The sequence below is a fragment of the Puma concolor genome, chromosome B1, assembly GCF_028749965.1.
Source record: "Puma concolor isolate L17-30 chromosome B1, mPumCon1.1.hap2, whole genome shotgun sequence".
Lineage (NCBI taxonomy): Eukaryota > Metazoa > Chordata > Mammalia > Carnivora > Felidae > Puma > Puma concolor.
This window is the reverse complement of record NC_141670.1, coordinates 85,149,891-85,171,275: the sequence shown is the minus strand read 5'-3', so window position 1 is coordinate 85,171,275 and position 21,385 is coordinate 85,149,891. Positions and strand designations below refer to the sequence as shown.

At 36.5% G+C, this 21,385-nt stretch overlaps 1 protein-coding gene across 9 annotated transcripts in view; it reads right to left on the bottom strand.

The window, feature by feature from the left end:
• INPP4B (inositol polyphosphate-4-phosphatase type II B) overlaps positions 1-21,385 on the bottom strand; it is a 778,175-nt gene that overhangs the window by 65,503 nt on the left and 691,287 nt on the right. For all 9 annotated transcript variants that reach the window (XM_086704171.1, XM_086704175.1, XM_086704169.1 and 6 more), the window contains 5 exons: positions 19,410-19,582; positions 18,441-18,564; positions 17,255-17,372; positions 11,972-12,112; positions 7,704-7,801 (listed from right to left, as the gene is read on the bottom strand). In XM_086704171.1, coding sequence (XP_086560297.1) covers positions 7,704-7,801; positions 11,972-12,112; positions 17,255-17,372; positions 18,441-18,564; positions 19,410-19,582 — 654 coding nt within the window. The remainder of the gene's footprint in view (positions 1-7,703; positions 7,802-11,971; positions 12,113-17,254; positions 17,373-18,440; positions 18,565-19,409; positions 19,583-21,385) is intronic.

The window sequence follows — 21,385 nt, the reverse complement described above, 5'->3', positions numbered from 1 at the left end:
CACTGGCTCTAAACCCTATGAAAAAACCAGTTTCAGTAAAGTTATTTAGACCAAAGGCTGACTGGAGTGGATTCAGTGAAAAAAAAAAAAAAAAAAATGGGTAGAGAAAAATTGGAGACAGCTGGTAATCTTTAAATTCCTCTTTTAAATGAGAAAGAACTGAGGGCTGATGGGGGGTGGGAGGGCAGGGAAGGTGGATGATGGGTATTGAAGAGGGCATCTTTTGGGGTGAGCACTGGGTTTGTATGGAAACCAATTTGACAATAAATTTCATATATTTAAAAAAATAAAAGTACTTTGAAAAACAAAAACAAAAATAAAATAAATTCCTCTTTTATCTGTTCTTTCTGAAACATTTCCAACCTTAAGGTAGTCTTGAATTATAAAATAATTTCTCCTATACCACCAACACCTTGTACTCGTCTTTAATGTCTGTGTAATGCCAAGCATATGGATGATATGTGAAAAATTCCTCAGCTATCTGAAAGTTTCCAAATACACATGCGTTTGAAATAAAACAAGTAAAATATCTGAATGAGTAACTGGATATTTCATGGGTATATCTGTATGTGTACATGGTATCAGAGTTGGCTGTCTGCAAGACAGAAATTATTCGTAGTAATTAATTATGCAGTGATTTATAGTTCCTGTTGGAAGGATATTCGTGTGTTAATTCAAGAACCTTATATCTTCTTATATCTTATATCTTCATGTTTGTTAAAAATGCCAAAAATCCATAATATTCAGATCTTTCTTTGTGCTTGGTAAACTTAGACACATTAATTTACTTTGGCATAATCAATCCAGGTAACCTCACATTGACTGGAATCATGATTACAGCTGAATTGTACACATTATATACACTTCACTTAGGTCAATAAATGTTAGTTAAGCAAAAACTAAATAAAAGATACAACATTTCAATATTCTGGGAATTTCACTTTCTTTTATCCTCAGGTCTAGAGTATAAATGAAACACAAAACATAAATTCACAATTTGATATCTAATCTATAACATTTTACAAGTCTAACCTAGTGGTTTTCAAATCATATTGTACAGCACAGTCACCTAGAGAGCTTGGTAAAACACAAACTGCTGACCCCACATCCAGATATGGATCGTTTGAAATTATTCTTGCATGGGTAAAAGGTAAGAAGAGATGCCGAATGACTGAGGGATAGACTGGGCTGGTCAATTGCTGATTTGCTCTCATATCTATCTCTACTTTTTTCCCTTCTGCTCTATATCACAGGAATCCTTGTTCCCCAGACTGCTTGCTGCCTGCTGACTCACAGTTAAATTTGGACAATGAGGATTAAGAGCGAGGTTAAAGGAACCAGGGAGACAGAAACCAGTGTATTTGTTTTCTGATCTCTCTGCTTGTGGGTATGACCGTGGCCTCCGCATGGCTCCAGTTCCCAGGGGGCAACTCTTCTGTCTGTGGTCCCAGCTTCTTCTGGACAGTCCCCATCAAGAACCAAGATTCAGCAGCATGGCCCTAGATTTTGTGCTCTGGTGACACTACATCTGACCTAGGTCCTTTCAGCACCTGGCCTAGCATCAGCTTCTTGATATTGCTAAACTCAGTGTGGCTAAGTCGATCCCTGCTTAATTTCTCCCATTTCTTTCATGTCTATCACCAATGCTCCACAGCAAATTCCTCAAATGTGTTTTCCTGACTGCGCTTGGACTGATATGGTTACTAAGGATTTAGTAATATATGTATAGTTTTTATTTTAGCAAACCACAGCCTAGGCTAGCATAACATGTCAATTCAGACATGACCCTGTGTCTATCTGACCCTGTGCGCAGGCCAATCCTTTCTTGCATTTCCTGACCTCATACTTAAAGTTTATAGACAGTAAAAATATAAAAGATATATTGGGAGGAGGGAGAAAAGTACTGGGGGAAGGGTCTTATGGTATTTTTTGTCACCCATGGCTGAACCTTAGTTGACAGAATAAAACACTAGCCTTTGATGTCACTGTTTTGTAACGTTGAAGGGCCATCCTAATGTTCAGAACAAGTATATATCATACACATACAATATATATATAATCATATCATATATATAAATATAATATATATATTAATGTAAATCATTTAGAGGAGATCTAGAATTATTATATGTGGAGAAAAAGTTAATCATTTAGAAATTTACTTTAAAACTTGGGAAATATTTAACCTGTATCAGAAAGTCCCTTTGCTAAAGGGAAAAACTCAGATTGTCGGAAGACATTTAATGGGGTGTGTACATGAGTGTGAGTGTGTGTATTTGTGTGTGTGTGCAACTGCATGTCTGTGTGTGTTTGTTAATGTCTTTTAAGATATCTGCCTGATTTCATTTCTTATTTTATAAGTTCAGATTATTTCCAGAGCCTGCTGAGGTCTGGTTAGCCAGGATCAGCATGGGTGCTAGTCCGAGGGTAGAGGGCTCTGAAAAGCAGGGGCCAGAAACCCCACCATAGCTTGTTCTGAGAGAGTAAAGGCAGCACGTTTAGACTTGTGAAAGCGGTGAGCCATGTTACAAGTGTCAACACACGTGGGCTCCAATTTTAAGTATACAAACAGTAAGTAGATATTTACTTAGATAAAGGTGATATTTAAATGCACCTTATTTTGTTTATGGAGCATTGCCCATCTCTGAGGCACACATAGTTGATGCTGTCACTATTGATTCTATCACACACTTTCTGGACTGCGACCACAGCTCATACTAGAATTACTGAGTGAAGGAAATAGTCATTTAAGTAGCCTTAATTTTCATTAATACACAGAGCAAATGCGGTGCAATTTTTCTCTCTGATATATGCACGATATTCCAAGAACTGATGTATCTGCTGCTCCTCAGTGATTTTATCCATTTGTAACACAAGGTATGTGTTAATATGTGTGCCAGCCACTGTTCTCCCACATTCTATGGCATTGAACCATGTGGAAAGTCCAACAGTGTGATCAGCTACAAAATCTTGGCAAGACCTAGGACTGATTTCTTCCAGAGCATAGTATGTGTTATAAATGCTGTAACTAGTTGTCTGTTTCTTAGCAATAGTCTGATATATCCATTTGTAAGTTTATATTACATAAAGTACAATTATGAACGATACCTTGGTAGCTCTGTTTTGTTTTTTTTTGTTTTCCATTTCTTAGAGAAACAGAATCCAATAATTTTACTCAGGGAACTATTACCATATATTTGTTCTAGAAAAAGTATCTTGATTTACTAGAGAGTTCTATCTTATCTTTGAAAAACCTTGCTGAACTTTCAATGGCTGTATGACAATGTTTTCAAAAGACAAGTTATTAGATATGAAGAGTCACGTGATCCATTTTCTGGCCTAACAAAAGCAGATTTTTAGATACTCAACATTTTATTCACAGTTAAGCTTTCTTTTTCATCTGCTTCTGGGAAATCCTTTCATGTGTAGGTTTTCTTATCCTAATGGAGTCCTGTTACTTTTTATATATTTCACATTATTTTGAGTTTTAACATTATAATTTTCTTTCTGATTTTATTCTTAACTGACCCAGTTTTGCTCCATTGATCTATTTTTTATTTTATTTTTTTAATATTTATTTATTTTTAAGAGAGAGAGAGAATGGGAGAGGGGCAGAGAGAGAGAGAGGGAGACAGAGGATTTGAAGCAGGCTCTGTGCTGACAACAGCAAAACCTATGTGGGTCTTGAACTCATGAACCGTGAGATCATGACCTGAGCAGAAGCTAGATGCTTATCTGACTGAGCCACCCAGGTGCCCCCCACTTTTTAAAGTTTATTTATTTATTTTTGAGAGAGTGAGGGAGAGAGAGAAAGTGTGGGAGGAGCAGAGAGAGAGAATCCCAAACAAGCTTCAGCGCACAGAGCCTGAGGTAGGTCTCAAACTCATGATCCATGAGACCTGAGCTGAAATCAAGAGTTGGAGGCTTAACCCACTGAGCCACCCAGGCACCCCACCCACTGATTTATTTTTTAAAGGAGAGATAAGATAAATCAAAATACTAAAAAATGTAAAATGTTAACTGAAAATGTAAGTTCAAAGCACACGAAAATATTTTGGTCTAAATAAATTGCAGCCTGTTAACTAAATCTTAGCTCAGCAAAAGTAAACCTCAGAGTGCTTGACACTCATGCACAGATTTTAAACGTTATAGTTAAAGAATTACATTTTCATAATTATGTTAAAAGAATTTGACAGCATATCAGGGAAAACCATGACTGATCTGATTTTTACAGTTAGTAAAGCGCTTGTGAACAAAATCTCTTTTCAAGCCTTTTCCCTCTGAAACTACCAAAGGAGCCTGGAGACTTAACAGACAGTGGTGGACCAGCAGACCTAAACTACACTTTGACCTCCTTCCAAACCTTCGATACTCAGGGCACCAATCTTAAACAGTCATGGGTGACCTTTTATTGAATTTCTTCAGGTGTTATATGGGCCGTAGCCAGGCATGGCAGATTTCTTTTTCTAAAACCCAGAATACTACTTTTTTCCTCCTGAGTAATGTTCTATCTCTGTATTGTATGGGAGGCATAATCTTCTGCTCTCTCTGGGTCCCTCAAGGGCTTTCTGGCTAGTTCTAGGGGTTTGACCGTTGCAACCTTTTGTAGAGCCTCTATGCAGTGTCCAGAGCCGATCCTTAGCCCCTTGCAACTGTCCTATACTTTCCACATGTCTTTACAATTTTCATGTCTCTTGGAAAATGAAACTAAAGAGAAATAAAGGAGAAAACCCCTCTTCCTTGATTCTGTTGCTTTCAGCTTATTTTTTCATTCTTTGTAGTCACTACCGACCTTCCTAGGAGGGTAGCTTTTGCTCTGGTTGTCTACTTGTACAATACGAGTTCTCTTCTTAAATGCCTTAGATGTGGTTCCACTCCATGTTTTTATGTAAATGGTTCCATGCAATGTCATCAATGCTCATAACCACTAAATCCAACAGCTTCTCTTTAATCCCTCTTTTTTCTTCATCAACACATTTGTTATTCTTGTTTACCTTATCCTGTCTAAAATCCTTCTCATTTAACTACAGTGATGCTTGAAGCCCCTCAATGTTGAACAATTTCTCCATATTTTGTGGGTTCTTTAATCCTTCTTTTCTTGTACTTAATGGATAGTCTCCTATCATATATGTGTATTTCTCACATCGGTTGAAATAGATTTATTCATTCAATCCCAATATCACAAAAGACATCCCTTAAGGTAAAAAAAAATTCCTTTGGAAGAAAGGGAATTTTTTTTAAAACATGTAGAATAATGTAAAATTCAACCATTTAATTCATAAATCATGAAATAAACGGGGTTAATGAATGGATAGCACATCCAAAATGGATTAGTAAGTGAAAGTAATGGTTTACAGGATTAACTCATCCTTTTAACACTGACAGAAATTATCCTTAATTTTACTGTGAAAGAAAAATAATAGATTATATGGATTATGGGTACGATTCAGCATGGTAATTCTTTTCCTCCTTTACAAACAGCCTAACCTCTATTTACACTGTTAATAAAGCTTTATAGTTTCTTTCTTGAATGGAGTATAACTCAAATGATGCTTTGAGTTACAACTTTTCTGCATAAGGAACAACCCTACATATGTCAGTATAGTGCATAGATCAGATTTGGACTTTTGTTATGGAAAACAACCAAAGTCATATCACAAAATTCTGTGCCAAATCTGTGACAGGTTGTCTCAAAAGTATGTTGACATAATAGAAAACAAAATATCAGGAAACATTCACTATGTTAAGACAACTGCCTAGCTAATGAAATATAATTGGTTTGATGCAAAAGTCCACCATGTTTTCAAGGAAGAAATATATTTACAAGTTTCAAATATACTTAGTTATATTTATTTAGTATACTACATGAGGTCTTATGTTTTCAAACTTTTTAAACTTCTGTTCCCATGAAGAGTTTAAATGACTTGAATGTAGGGATTTTTTTTTTTTGAATTTCGTGTCTCAGACAATAATTTACTCATGACTTGTACATATTTCAACAATGACTTATACATATTTTTAAGGTGACATAATTATTTTATGTATAGTATTGAAGCCCCTTATAGACTTTGCCAACAACCTACTTTTAAATATATTTTAAGTAATAAGGACATATCATTGGTTCACAAATATTAGTATCAATTAAAAATAACCTAAAATGTTTATTAAAACACAGATTATAGGGAAAACTCAATAGTTCTGTAGAGAGACTTGGGAATTTGCATTGACAACAGGTTCCTAGGTGATGTTGATTCTGCTGGTCCTGTGATCACACTTTGAAAGAACTGATAGAAATAGAAAATAAGTTATAAGAATTCTGGGAATTCCAGGGGTGCTTGGGTACTTCAGTAGGTTAACCTTCTGACTCTTGATTTCAGCTCAGGTCATGATCTCACGGTTCTGGGATCAAATCCCAAGTCAGGCTCTATGCTGACAGTGCGGAGCCTGCCTGGGATTCCCTCTCTTTCTTTCTCTCTCCCTGTCCCTCACTTGTGCTCTCTTGTGCTCTCTCAAAATAAATAAACAAACATTTAAAAAAAAGAATTCTGAGAATTCCAAATTTAGATAACTTGTATAAAAATTATCTACCCACATCCAAGTTAAAATAAGCCATTTTTCATTAATTATTAATGCAAAATAGTTTTGTTTATATTATTAACTTTAAGTAATTAAATTTAGAATTCACAAGAATGCTGGCTGCCAAAAAGTTTCCCTGCATTTAATTTCATTTTGGTATAAAAATAATATTTTATGTGAAATAAAATAATATAAAAACTGCAGGTGAAATTTTTAACTATCCACACTTGAACTTGCATATGCCATTGTAATATTTTGATGCAAGATTCACTGGGTTATGAAAAGTCCTAAACACTCTGCCACCAACGGTATTTTAGATAAAGTATCAGAATACAGAGCAGTGAAAAAATTGCCAGTGATTTGATAATAGACTTTCATTATAGCTTTTGGTTAAAAATACTACAATATTTTCTACTTTATTAAAACCTAGTTTCTTATCATTGTAAATATCTCAATATTACCACACATTTATATCACTTATTGATGAACTCCAACTACATTTTTGATTCTCTGGCTTTGAATTGCTCAAATGTTGTGTGCTTACTTTTGTGGGGAAAAGAACTGCAGAATTGAATAATAAAAAACATGCTGAAGTGTAAGATACATTTCTATAGGCTTGGATGCTTAACAGTTTCACATAAAAATTGCAATAATCCTATTCAATAAATTAGTTCCTTAGTTCATATCACTTTTTGTTACTTGTATAACTTGTATTCTATCTGATTTTCTCCTTGTATATGTGTGATATATCTGATATAGATTATAAATCAAAAAGTTAATTATTCATTAAACCCTTTTACATGGTTAAGAATTATACAAACTTTTTAGTAGACTCAATTGAGATTCTTAACTATAAGTTCCTTATTTTAGATTTTTGGTATCTTCCAGTGGCACTAAAATTAATGTCCTAGCATGAGCAGCAGGACATCAAGAGTGCAATCAAGGCAGTGAGGCAGGTGACGGTCATGCCACCTTGGCAATCAGTCTTTTTGATTCAGATAATCTCAAAGTTGCTCTCCCATCCTTACCCCATGTGTCTTTCCCCCATTGACCTCTTTGTTTGACCTGTCCTGAAAATTTATAATCAAGAAATTATTATTGTTGCTTTCTAAAGCTGGTATACTTACAATCAGGAGGCATCTTTTCCATAAAAATTGTGTAATATTCTTTTAGAAGTTCAAAATTTTCCTGATTAATACTTTCCTGCAAGGAGACATCTCCAAACCTAAAAATAGAACAAAGAAAACAGTTATGGGTTATAAAGATGCTCCTGAAAGTAACATTTTTTAACCTTTTATTTTTAAATAGATGCCAGACTAAAACCACCTCCTCCTTTTGTTTAGAATTAAACATATCCCCAGTATTCTGCCATTAACTCATGTTAAAATCTAGGCACTCTTCTGGATTTCCTCTCTTTTCTCCACCCCATCCAGTATTTATTTATCTTTTCACATCTCTGGCAGTCTTTCCTTCTTTTTCCTTAACACTGTAATTGTATAGTAGACATTTAATTACATCCACTCTAGACTGGGTATACAGCTTCCCAAATACCCCAATGCTATGTCTTCAATCTCCTTCCCTTCCAGTCTCTCTTTTACATCACGGTCAGATCATTCATTCATTCGACAGATATTTGTTTAACTTTGACTATATGCCCAGAGCTGCATGTGCAATAAACACAACGTTGGAGAAGTGAGTCTAATACCTGTTCTTCATATCAGCTCACTAAACTTCACTGCCTCTTCTCTCCCTATAAGGACAAAGTCCAACCCCCTTAGTTTAGCATCTAACTTCTCCACCAAACCTTCCAAAAACCCTCATAGAAATGTAGTTACACTCTTCTCCCTCATCGGCAGCATTTTGATACCTTTGGAACTCTCCACATGTAATTCTCCCTCTAACTAGAATTTTTTTTATCTTCCTTGTCTGTTTGATCAATTCATCCTTCAGGCTTTAGGCTCATGTATTCCATGAAACCTTCCTCATGTATTCCCCTCCCATCTGTGAATCACTTTCTTTCCTCCACTATTCCTGCCCCTTCCACATCTTTGCTTATTGCATGAGTCAAACTGTAATGTATTACTTGTTGACCTGGCTTCCTTACTGGATGGTAAGTTCTTTTCAGACAGGGATCATATCCATTTTTCTTGTCACATTGCATGCTTCCTGTGTCCCTTAGCTTGGCAGAGTAGTGCCTGGTACAAGGTCAATGCTCAATATCTATGCTGAGTTAAAGTTGGAGAATAAGAATATAGATGAAGGAAAATCTATAGGAGAGCTTCTCTTAAACACTGAAATACACTCTTCTAACTTTTTCATACATTATAATCAACTGGTATTAAAAAAATATCATCCTTGCTGGAGAAATACTATTGTTATGGACTTAATGTTTGTGTCTTCCCCCACAAAATCATATTTTGAAGCCCGTAAACCCCAGTAGCTGTGTTTGGAAATGGAGATTCTAAGGAAGTAATTAAAGTCAAATGAGGTGGGGGCCCTAATCTAATAGGATTGGTGTGTCCTTGCAAAGAGAGTCACCTGTGAGCTCACCGTCTCTCTCTGTGCACACAAAAGAGACCAAGGGAGCACACAGAGAGAAAGTTAGAGAGACTTCTCACCAGAAGCCAAGTTGGCTAGAACCTTGATCTTGGAATTCTCAACCTCTGGAATGAGGCTATACATTTGAGATATACATTTGATATACAAATGAGATATACAAATGAGATATACATTTCTGTTGTGTAAGCTGCCCAGTCTGAAGGATTTTGTTGTGTAGGCCAGAGTAATTAGTACTTATTTAATTAAGAATGGATACACATAACATACAAGTTGGCAATGGGTAAATAGTTCGTAAAGTATTGAACCTGTATTACATAGCATACCTAACTTGCAGATGTTGCCTGGTAAAGCTCAAAATTCAGAATCAGAGAAATAAGACTCAGAGAACAGAGACAGAGTGATTTACTTAAATCAGTAATTGGTTGATGTCTAAGTGTCAGCCTTCCCTCTTCTCTTCAAGTTTTTCTATACTTTGTCATTTGTCTCCTTTTAAAGTCTTATGTGTTTTTACAGCTTCCAGATATGAAAAAAGTGTATGTGTGTGTGGTGCACGTGTGTGCACACACACATAAAATATGCAAGATCGATAAGAGAGAAGAAAGGGAAGGGACATTTTATTTTTTGATGTTTATTTATTTTTGAGAGAGAGGGAGAGAGAGAGCGAGCAAGAGCGAGCACAAGTGGGGGAGGGACAGAGAAAGAGGGAAACACAGAATCCAAAGCAGGGTCCAGGCTATAAGCTGTCAGCACACAGCCTGATGTGGAGCTCGAACTCACGAACCGTGAGATCATGACCTGAGCCAAAGTTGGATGCTTAACCAACTGAGCCACATGGGCGCCACAAAGAAGGTAAGGGGCTTTTTAAAATAAAGTAACTAACAACTGAGATAGTCACAGTGACATAAATGATGCAAATTAACCGAATGTAGAGGGCTTGAAAATACAATGCTAACTATTCCTTGAAAGTCTGTACATGGGACTTCCACATCTCTCAAGATGACATTCACAGGTCTTAACTTACTAATTCAAACTGCAAACACTCTGTAGTTTCGTGTACCAAAGAAGAGATCATTAATTTAGAGTGCTGTTTTGTTTTTCCACCCAAATTGTGTAATTTACGTTCATAAATATCATTCATCTCAACCACTGAACTTGCTGTGAGGCACATATATACCAATGACTGGAATATAATCTGACTTCAGGTACTTATTTGCAAAAGTGCTCAATTATCAAAGAAAACTTGTACAACACAGTGAATACAAATATATTCTGATTTATGCATAGTATAAGAAAAGAGATTAATGGCTTCTGTACAGTTTGAAATTAAACATGAAATACAAAGCTGCCACCTAATTTTGTAACTGACAAGTGAGAATTATGAAAACCTATGCTGTTCAGGAAATATCTTTTGGATAAGAGGGAGAGAAGGAAAAATCATTGGAAAATAATAGATAAAAACTGGCACCTTGACTATCATTGAAAAATTCAGGAGTACTATAAATGCAGTGGCATTTTTAATTTAGTAAAAGACATTGGAAAGGTTTAACAGTTACATATCAAGTCATGGCCAAGAATATGCTAGGCACTTTCAAACTGATACCTATGGGGGAAGGAGCCATTTGGATAGTGAATTATGGATAAGAAAGCATTTTAAATATGGAAGACTATCAAATTCTCCAGAAGTTCTGCGTGTAGGGGAACCTCTCCAGCCAGGCCTCATAGCCAAGATGGTGACTTCTTTCTCTAAAATCTTTTAAAAATGTGTTCTATGAACTTTAACTCGTATTCACATTTTCAATAATCTCTACATGTGAATCATGTAATATGCAAAAGTAATTCCTATGCTTTCTCACAAAAGTGTTTTTGACACTAACTCATGGCACTATGTATAATCATCTGTTTTTTGACTAAGCAATTTATTATGAAAAGATGTGCTAACCTTGCCCAATAACAGCTATTTTAGTAAACAAAACAAAAGGGAATAATAGACTGTGTTTCAGGTCCAGAAAAGTTTGACAAAATTAGCTGAGTGTACATTGCTGAAATACATATGAACATAAAACTTCTTTTTTTTTAAATATTTACTTATTTATTTATTTGGAGAGACAGAGTATGCAAGGAGGACAAGGGCAGAGAGAGAGAGAGAGAGACAGAGAGAGAGAATCCCAAGCAGACTCTGCATTGTCAGCACAGGAGCCCAACACAGGACTCATTCACACAAACCCGCGAGTTCATGAGCTGATTCCAAATCAAGAGTTGGTCGTCTAACCAAGGAGCCACCTAGGCACCCCAGACACAAAACCTTTTTTTTTAAATGTTTATTTTTGAAGGAGAATGAGAAAGAGTGTGAGTGTGGGAGAGGCAGAGAAAGAGGGAGACACAAAATCTGAAGCAGGCTCCAGGCTCTGAGCTGTCAGCACAGAGCCTCACATGGGGCTCGAACTCACGAGCCGTGAGATCATGACCTGAGTCGAATATGCTCAATCGACTGAGCCACCCAGGCACCCCCAACCCCCCAAACGTAAAACTTCTAAAACTGGATACACACACTGTACTTGGAAACATGAAGAAAGTTAATCCCTGTAAATAATTTGGTATTGGCATCAATATTTTCCTCATTCCTTTGCCACATTTAAATTTGATGTGGGCCAGGGATCCTTAAATGTGAATATTTGTCCTTGCTATCTCAAATAACTTGGTAGTGATAAAAAGGGAGAACGTTTGCCATGAGTCTTTCTGAGTTCTGTGTTCTGTGCACAGAAGCGTATGGAATTGCTCAGCATACCCATACCAATTAAAAAACATGTGTAGTACTGATCTGACACTTGAAGCTTACCTCTCAGCAAGAGTTTGTTGCTCATTGATTCCAACATTAAAAAGTACTGGATACACATGAAGCAATTGCCCTTCTTTAATCTGCAGGGGCAGGGCCTCAAACATTCTCGCTGGAAGCTTCACCTCTACCACGTAATGTTCACTAAAGAAAGCGGAGGGCAAAGAGAAGGAGCATTGTTCATTTCATTCAGTTTTATTGGAAAGAAACAATAAAACAGTTGGAACATAGAGCTGATTTAGGTTTCTGGCTGCTATCTGCTTATTTTCTGTTATTAATTCATTCAACAATCATTTCATTCACTTCACTATTAAATTACTTGGCATGAAGAGTTATTTTCATTTTTTTATTTTTCTCCATTACTTTGAGATCCTTTAGGAAAGGAAGAATGTTTAGTTCATTTGTACACCAGGGCCATGTGCATAAGAGACTCAATATTTATCTTCTTGATTTAATTATTTTTAAAACCCAGTCAGTCTCAAGAATAAGGAAAGTAATTTAATGATGGATTTTTCAATATAGTGAAACTAATAAGCCCAATCACTTAAGGCATTACTTAGCATGGCTTGATTATTATTATTATTGATGAACCTCCCTCTTTGCGATGGCTTGATGGGAATGTAACTGTTTCATTATTTAAGATGTAACCTTTGGGGGTTCCTGATCAGTTTTGCAACATTAGCACGTCACAGGAGTGGTTTTTCACTGGAAATTTCCATTAAAAATTACCCCTACTGTTTGGTGTGGAAAATTTAAATTAGGATTCACAGAATATGGTCAACAAGAATAGCTGCTTGTACATTTTTAAACTTGACATCTTCTGATGCAGTGTGAATTGAGTATTAAAATATAGAGTTTTGTTCAGAGTTTATGAAAATCCATGTGTTTCTGGAGCTATATATAGTGCTGGGATCGCAATACATGTATTGGGAAAAGAAGCACAGGACAACTAGTGAGTCTCTTTGTGAGGATATTTTTAGTTTTCTAAAATATAACAATACTGACACATACTCTGGATGATTGACCCTGAGCTTCAAACCAGAGAACCAGGACATACCCCCAATCTGGCAAGCAGGGATGTTAGCACTAGCCGCAGATGAATGGCCACATTCTTTTTCTTTTTTTTTTTTTTTAATTTTTTTAATTTATTTTTTTTAATGTTTATTTATTTTTGAGACAGAGAGAGACAGAGCATCAACGGGGGAGGGTCAGAGAGAGAGAGGGAGACACAGAATCTGAAACAGGCTCCAGGCTCTGAGCTGTCCACACAGAGCCCAACGCGGGGCTCGAACTCACGGACTGTGAGATCATGACCTGAGCCGAAGTCGGACGCTTAACCGACTGAGCCACCCAGGTGCCCCTATTTTTCTTTTTAAAAATGCTCTCAGTGCCCTTTACAATAGCCTGGCTAACAGAGGGCTGATGTTTATTTATTTCAGAATACGAGAAGTATGAATGAGTGAATCCATGTGTAAAGGTGCACTGAAGGTGAAACATTATACAGTATTTTATGATAACTTTTTGTCAGCTTGAATCAAATATAACTGACATAAACTCATGCATTGTAAGTGCAGAATTCAGAGTTTTAGCAAATTTGTAGAGTTGTGCAGTCCTGACTATAATCCAGTTTCAGAACATTTCCATCACCTTAAACAAATCTCTCCCTTGAATGCAAATGACCATTTGCATTCAAACCCCAATCCCACTGTCAGCCCCAGGAAACCACTGATCTATTTCCTGTCTCTGCAGATTTTACTTTTTTACATATTTCATATAAACAGAATTATGTAATATATAGTCTTTTGTGTCTAGCATTTTCATTTAGCATAATGACTTTGAAGTTATTATGTCGTAGCATGTATCAGCAGATTATTCCTTTTTATTCCTTTTTATAGCATTCTATTGTATAGATATACCACATTTTGTCTATGTACGCACAAGTTGACGGATACTTGGATTACTTCATGATTTGGACTATTATGAATAATGCTGCTATCAACATTCATGCATTAGCTGTTGTGTGGACATATGGTTTCATTTTCTCTTTGGTATATACCTAAAAGTCATATAGTAATTTTAGGTTCAACTTTTTAAGAAACTGCCAAACTGTTTCCAAAGTGGCAGCACAACTTTATATGCCCACCAGCAATGTATGAGGGGTCCAGGTTTCTCACATCCTTGTGAACACTTGTCTGATTTTTGATTATGATGGTTTCCACTATGATGAAGCGGTATCCACTTGGGGCTTTAATTTGCATTCTCCTAGTGACTAATGATATTGAATATGTTTCCATATGCATATAAACCACTCATATATCTTACCTGGCAAAAAATCTATTCAAACTGTTTGCCCATTTTTAAATTAGGATTTTTTCCTCATAATTATTGAGTTGTAAGAATCTTTATACATTCTGGATGCAAGTCTTTTATCAGATATATGATTTGTATATATTGTCTCCCAATCTGTGGCTTGTCTTTTCATTTACTTAGTGATATTTTTGATCCTTAAAAGTTTATAATTTTGATTAAATTCTATCAAATTGTTTATTTTATGAATCTACAATTTGGGGTCCTATCTAAGAACTCTTTCCTGAACCCAACTTAGAAATATTTTCTCAAATAGTTTTACAAATAGTTTTAGCTCCTACATTTAGACCTATGATCCATTATGAGATAACTTTTGTGTGTGACGTAAATTGGGTTCTAAATTATTTTTTCTGCATATGGATAACCAATTGTCACAGCACACTTTTTTTTTTTAATTTTTTTTTCAACGTTTATTTATTTTTGGGACAGAGAGAGACAGAGCATGAACGGGGGAGGGGCAGAGAGAGAGGGAGACACAGAATTGGAAACAGGCTCCAGGCTCTGAGCCATCAGCCCAGAGCCCGACGCGGGGCTCGAACTCACGGACCGCGAGATCGTGACCTGGCTGAAGTCGGACGCTTAACCGACTGCGCCACCCAGGCGCCCCCACAGCACACTTTTTGAAAAGACTCTCCATTCTCCATTGAGTGGCTTTAGCACTTTTGTCAAAAATCAATTGAACAGTTTACATCTGGGCTCTAAATTCTGTTCCATTGATCTAGATGTGTATACTTATTCCGGTACCACAAAGTCTTGATTATTGTGGTTTCATATTAAGTCTTGAAATCAGAAAGTGTAAGTCTTCTTTTGTCCTTCTTTTGCAAAATTGTTTTTGGAATTTTGGTTCCTTTGCATTTCCATACAAATTTTAGGTTTAGCTTGCCAATTTCTGCACAAAAGACTACTGGGATTTAGACAGCAATTGGACTGAATCTATAGATCAATTTGTGGAGAATTGCCATCGAAACAATACTGAGTATCCTAATCTGGGAACACGGACTGTCTTTTCTGTTTATTGGATCTTATTAATTTCTCTAAGCACGATTTTGTGTGTTCTGTATACAATTCTTAGAGTACTTCGTTAAATTTGGTCCGATGTAATTATTTTTTGACGTTATTGTGAATGACATTGTTATGTGTATCACCACTGCTTCCAACAACTTTTCAGGAGTGTGCTTTTTTCTGCGCTCCAGTCCAAATAAAGTCAGCCCCCTCTAGTAGTGAAACCAGTGGTCTTCTCAGATTGTGTCACTGCAGTAAAACTGTGCTGACCCAACTGCCCAGCTGGCTTGGATAGGAGCAACTCCAGGCAAGAGAGCCAACAGACACCAATGGTCTTAACCAATGTCCACTAGTTTTTCATCAATAAGTACTTCTGAGTTTGTGTGCACATTTATTTCCTTAGTCTCAAGATGGTCATTTTAGACAATTCTGTCCAATTGCAGTGCTCCTGTTAGGAGAGAGGATTTGCCAAGTTGCTCACTTTGCTGTTCTAAGAGTTCCACTGACATCTGTTTCGTAACTTTTGAATTTAGGCACAGCCTGCACATTCCCGCAGAAAAAGCGTATACTCTGCCTATACCAAATGGCCTGGTAAGCTTTCCATATTAATTGTGATAGAAGTATCAGTTTCCCACTTTTGATAATAATCTCCATAGTAATATAGAGTGGTACTGTTTTCCAGGTGTGTGTATGAACAATTTTATTCTTCTTTATTCCAATGCATGGAAAATTAAGCATGAGTTCACAGATGAAATATTTAGCTTTATGAGGATATTTTTTTCTTTATGTATAAGAAATAGTCACCTTTCATTCAATCATGTATCTCTGAGCATCCTTCATACAAAGTTTAAAATAACTATTATATATTGACTATAGACAAGAAAGCAAGGTTAATTTTTTTTTTATGTTTACTTATTTTGAGAGAGAAATAGAGAGCACACACAAGTGGGCAGGGGAAGAGAGAAGGAGAGGCAGAATCTCCAGCAGGCTCCACACTATCAGTGCAGAGCCCGATGCAGGGCTTGAACTTAAGAACCATGAGATCATGACCTGAGCTCGGATCAAGAGTCAGGTGCTTAACTGACTGAGCCACCCAGGTGCCCCAAGAAAGCAAGTTTAGTTTGAACTTTTCTACCTACTTTCTTCTCCATCTCTCTCCAGTATGAAAAGGGCCTTCTCTTTAGTATGTTCATATATTTCCTTGTGATCTAAGAATGTTTCAAATTTCAAATATCCTCATGCAGCATTTAAAAGTGCTAATTTCCAAATGGTTACAATCTGGTGGACCCCAACTGAAATGATTTACCAAAGGATATAATTCTTCTCTTGGAGGTCTATTCCACACATCATCATTTTTCTTAACTATTTCTGATATTCTGCCCATCATACACTGACCTTCAAAGCTATTTATTTAAAACCATTCTCAGAAATTTGAGTCTGTGAGTGAATTGTCAAAAATAATTAAGAAAAATGGCGGTATATGCCCCATGACACAGAAATAGATCCTTTCTAAAATGTTGCTGCTTTTAACAGATTTAATAAAAAGTCATTTTAGGAATTATGATGCTATTAACCAAATGATTCCAGCAAAAGTAAAAACATGTAGAGCTTTGGAATAGATAGTAATAAAGAGAAAATGCTCTTCTGATGCCTGCTATTCTTTTGAATTCCTCATATTTCCTGGAGGAACACTACAAGGCTCACCTCACTACCGGACAATTGATAAACATTCACGAGACTTCTGAGAGTTTTTCAAGATCTTCCCCTCTTACATCCCCTAACTTATTTTGCACAAAAAGGGAAAAAAGAACAAGAGAAAAGTTTCCCAACCAAACCTTAATTCTCCTTGGCTCCTTTGTCAGGAGTTAACACAAATATCTAACAAAGCTTGGTCTCAAGGAAATAGGCACCACTTACCGCCTTCCTGTTATAACTGGCAAGACATCATTGGACTTGGCTTCAATTATTTTAAATGCAACTTTCTTCAAATCTGAAATGCCAACAGCCATGTCCTCTAGCATTCCGATTTCATCACCTACACAAGGGAGAAGGAGCATTGTTACAAATATACTATTTGAAGAAAATGTCATTTGGTAGTACACCTCCCTGCTGGGATTTGTTCTAGCATTTTAGTGAATGAGTTTCTGAGTGCAGTGAATTTATTCTAAACACTTTTCCTCAGAGGCTGAAGGCTTTCACCAGTGAAATAAAAACCATTTCAGTGGACTCTAGCAGTCCAAGTACCCTTTGAGGGAAAGAAGAATGTGTACATTTGGTGGAAGGCTATCGGGAAGTTTTAACTCCTTTATGAAACAGAGGATCATGCAGATCTCTTTCCATTGGCAGGACTGATATTTGATTTTTCTAGAAATAATAGAGATGTTTGAATTTTAGACTACTGACCCAGGCTCACACTAGTTTTATTTCTCAGCACACTAACAAAGAAAGCCTAAGAAGGAGGAAATTGAGTTAGAGTCCAGATCAACACTATCCAATTCAAATACAATGCAGGCCACATATATAATTTTAAATTTCCTGGGGGTTTTGTTTTTAAAAGAGTAAGATTTACAAAGGTGAAATTAATATTAATAATATATTTTACTCTAACCCAATATACCCAATGTATCATTTAGTTATAAATCAATATAAAATTATTAATTATTAATATAAAACTAGTTTTTACTAGTCTTGGAAATCTGGTGTGCCTGTCTAGCACATATTGATTTGGACTAGACACGTTTCAAGTGCTCAATAGCCACACCAGGCTATGTATTGAATAGTGCAGTTCTAGACATTAGAGAGTTGGGACTTTAAAAATCCAGTCATTGAAACTCTGTTGGCAAAGAGCCTTTTATATTAAAAAAGCCAGATGGTTGTTCAGGACTCCACTGAAATAATCTATAATTCCATTTTCAAAACATAATGAGGATAAGAGTACAGTTACAAGGTGAATGAATGCACAGAACAGAAAGTTACATTATTTCTGTAATGCCTGATGTCATAAATGTTTATTTCTCATTTTTAAGTTTTACTGCAGAATCTATGGATCAACTATCCTTATGAATAAGAATACGATTTTAACATGTACCAAAGCAATACTCACTATATGTACTTAGCAGTCCTTCATATTGCACTATCAACCCCACTGTGTGAAGCTGCTGCAGGAAGCCAGGGTCATGCAAACTTGTATGTAATTTGATGATAAAACCACAAACCAATCCAGCAAGCTAAAAAAAAGTCATTGAAGACATTTGGGTCAGCAAACTTTAATTGAAAAATATTTAAGATTTTTGAGGCATCACAGATTTAATTAAAAATTTTCAAGTATGTGAAACATCCATGAAATAGTGGGAGACACGGACAGTTGGGTTAAAATATTCCCTTTGCCTGGAATGTTTAGGAAGAGAGGCTTCTGTCTCCTTTCCTCCATATGTATGTCTATAAAACTCAGTTGTAGGTGTGGAGGCGGAAGGGAGAAGAAAGGCCCCCAGGACAGCTACTGTGATGGAGACCAGCCTTGGTGTCATGAGATAGGGCTGGGGGTAGGCAAAGAAAGTGGTCCTGCCAAACCCTGCCTTTAAGCATTACTTCCCTGCAAACTTATTTTATAAGCAAACCAAACAAAAAGATCATTATGAGGCCTTGTCCTGGGATTCCTTAGGGAGCTGTATAAATAAAAGGGAGGTTGCAAACAGATCCCTTTTGCCAGCCCCAGCTGCCACCTGCTGTGGAAGGCAGCCGCCCCTTTCCTTCCAGCCTGTACTGTGTGGAGACCCCAGGGAGTAATACCATGACAGGATGGGCAACCTGTTCTTCACGGACTGTCTGCGCCATGAAACAGAATGTACAATTCAGAGACTTGGCCATCTCTTTGCAGAAATAAATACTTAAGATCTCATAAGCTGTTTCCATTCAGTTCATGTTTATTATGAACAAGAAAACCTCATACCAAAAATTTAAGTAAAGAATCTCTTTAAAAATGAAACTACCAAAAGAAGACCTCTTCTGTCACCAAGGATAACATTTAGCCACCCAGCATTGCACTGTGCTCACAACAAAAAGAGGCATCTACCGCTTGGCTGAAGACGATGTCCCTTCTCAGAGTCAGCATCAAGCACTGGGGCAAGCTGTATGCAAGTTCCTGAAGGAGCACGAATGTCAAGGACTGCTTGGCTCGGTTCACCACTTCTCCCATGCAGTCCTTCAGGGTAAGGATGAGGGGATACAACTGTTCATACCAGTCCTCTGTGGGGAGGAAGGGGGTGTAAGAACAGCAGGATAGGTGAAGGTCTTGGAGAATAGAACCAATTTATTATTCTACAGTCAAGTTACACATATCATTAAGGATTCACAATGATTAGAAGAGCTCTGATACAAATCTCTCCTCTGAAATCCAGGTGTCAATAACCAGCCACATGTTGGATCTCTCTGCTGGGTGTATTGAATATATTTACAGTAGAACTCCTCTCCACCCTACTCACCTCCAGTCTGTACTGCCTGGATCCTAGTGGATGAGGCCATCAGACTCTTTCTATGCTGGAAACAAATTTTCCTAGACTTCTTCTTCTATAGTTTTCACATTTGTTGGGACATTGAATAGTTCTACCACTGTAATAACCCACCAGACATTCACTTACCCCTTGCCCTCTGCCTTCATCATTTCTCAATCTTCTCTGGATCAGTCACTTCCCTCTCCCTCTGATCACATCCTATTTGAACGCTTTTTCAATAGTGTCACTGGAGGGGACTTTCTAATCAGTTTCAATTCCATCCCATCCCTCACTCCCTCACCGCCCTACTTTAAACATTTTAAAAACACTAAAGAATTCAGAATAAAGTCCAAAAGCATAAAAGACCCTGCATTATCTGATCTCTGCTACTTGTCCAGCCTCACCTCTCAGAACATCCTCACTCGCAGTCGTGAGTCCCAGGTGAACTGAACAATGTTCCCAATTTTCCCAAACCTGCCATGCTCTTTCATTTTAGTGTGTGTGCAAATCCTAACTCCAGTCCTGGAACACACTCCCTCTACCTGTCTCCCTGATAAATACTTTATCTTCTCTGCAGACTTAATTTAGGATTTTTGTCTTCTAGGAAGTATGGATTCCCCCCCCTCCCCATTTACTGAAGTTTGGGTAGAGATTAATTCCTTTTTTTTTTTTATTCCCACAGTTCCTTGTTTTTAATGTTCTAGAATTATCCACACACTGTTTGCTCTACAAGAAAGGGAGCTCACTGACAGTAAGGAACTTATATTTTAATCACTGAGCCTAGCATAGAATCTAAAATTCAATCGTTTTAATTGAATGAGTATAGTTATAATAAATATGCCAAACGTTTTTAAAGATATAGACAAGAATGAAAAAATCAAGTTTTTGACAATTCAAATAGGTTTTTCTCAAATCAGGATACAAAACTGAAACCAACTGTGCTTTTTGTATGTCTAGATACCAAACATGTTTCAATTCTATAATTATGACATTGGCATATGATACAGAAATGAGTTATATTATATTTTAGTTTATTTGGAAATCAAGGCCCTGATAAATGTCAAATACTATACATTCCAGATTGCATGACATTCCATTAACATATAAATAAATTAATAGTAGCATGACAATGATATCTAATAGAAATGTATATATGCTGAAAAATTCATTATAAATCAGGATCTGACTTGCTATGATCCTCTTAGCAAAAAAGTGTAAACTTCACCGTGAATGATGTAAGTGGTCAATAACCAGTTAAGACCTTGGAAGAGTTACAGGGAATATAAAAAGAATCGTAATCACCATTGTACCATATCTACTGTCAGTTATTTTATGTTGTGTTGTAATAAACTAGATGAAATAAACTAAAATGCTTGAAAGAATAATTAGTGACCCCCACTTAATAAAAAGCTGTGCTCTTGTTAATACTTAATGTAAATGCTTATGTGAAGCTACAATGCAAAATACATTAGGAACATTATGAGTTATTATTCGAAAATATTGTAGAATTAAGTGTTATGATAGGAATAAAAAAACACTAGAGAAGGGAAATCCAATG